Raw genomic sequence first — 996 nt, forward strand, 5'->3', positions numbered from 1 at the left:
CAATAGCTTTCCACTTGTGGCTTCGAAAGTTTCAGTACGAAAATGAAGTTGAGCCTAATTTTAATGGGACTGATGCTCATCCCATGGGGAAATTCTCTGGTGCACTGGAAGAAACTGGAACCAGGCGCAAGTAACTAACTCCTCTGCTGCCCTATACTCTTTATTCAAGGGCTCATCGTTGAACCATTGCAGACGGTGGCTGCAAGGGCACAAAGGGCGACTTGAAAGTGGGCCAAACAGAGGAAGATCCTCTGGTTTGCGGGGTCCTTCACTGTTCGGACAATGCCGGCAATGCATTCATCCACTAGCAAGTATCAACCAAAGTGTATTTATTTATGCATTTTAGTGACTAATTTCGCATGTATGTAAATTAGTTGTCAAATACCTATTACGGTCGCCCTGTGCCCTGGCAAAGGCGTGACCACAGAAATCATGTTTCCCGACTGCTGTTGGATATGCACTACCTTTAAGAACTGCTGATGGACGGATGGAAGGATCACATGAACTCCCAAAGTATTCCCTGACCCAAAAATGTGCCTATTGGGAGGGAAATATATGTACACACACAATAAAAGAACAGTTATAAACCAGATCTGGGTGTCGGGGTTGGGGGCAAGGAGGACTCAGCTTGAGTTCGCGCAAAAGAGATTTCGGATGACGTATGCACATTGAACGGGAAAGGAAAGACAAGCATGACAACAAAAAGCAACAACGAAATCCAGAAAGCTGTTTGGGTACACAATTTGTAAGTTGCTGCTGCTGACAATTATACGCTACCTGGAATGCGAGCCCATATGTACATATGTATGTACGTACATTTAAAGCAGATGCACATAAGAATGCATATGTCTGTTTTGCACTCTCATATGATCCTGCTAATGAGCGAATGGGTTTCAATTGGAAGCACAGACTTCCAGGAGAAACTGGACATTCCAGGCACGCGCAGAGTAGCAAAGCAACACAACTGTGGGTAGGGTTTCAAGGGGTTCAGAATCA

The 996-nt window shown here is 44.9% G+C and overlaps 1 protein-coding gene across 1 annotated transcript; it reads left to right on the forward strand.

The window, feature by feature from the left end:
* Positions 1-559, forward strand: LOC117890796. The gene is made up of 3 exons (XM_034795872.1): positions 1-130; positions 193-307; positions 375-559. The coding sequence occupies exons 1-3, from the start codon at positions 43-45 to the stop codon at positions 478-480; spliced, it is 309 nt and encodes a 102-aa protein (XP_034651763.1). The 5' UTR covers positions 1-42; the 3' UTR covers positions 481-559.
* The last annotated feature ends 437 nt before the right edge of the window (positions 560-996 follow it).

This window comes from Drosophila subobscura, chromosome E (genome assembly GCF_008121235.1).
Source record: "Drosophila subobscura isolate 14011-0131.10 chromosome E, UCBerk_Dsub_1.0, whole genome shotgun sequence".
Taxonomy (NCBI): domain Eukaryota; kingdom Metazoa; phylum Arthropoda; class Insecta; order Diptera; family Drosophilidae; genus Drosophila; species Drosophila subobscura.

Excerpts from the sequence above, each read along its gene's own strand:
- LOC117890796 (XM_034795872.1), top strand. The coding sequence starts at position 43 with ATGAAGTTGAGCCTAATTTTAATGGGACTGATGCTCATCCCATGGGGA. Across the intron at positions 131-192 it reads GAAACTGGAACCAGGCGCAA|ACGGTGGCTGCAAGGGCACA; the intron begins GTAACTAACTCC and ends GAACCATTGCAG. Across the intron at positions 308-374 it reads GGCAATGCATTCATCCACTA|TTGTCAAATACCTATTACGG; the intron begins GCAAGTATCAAC and ends TATGTAAATTAG.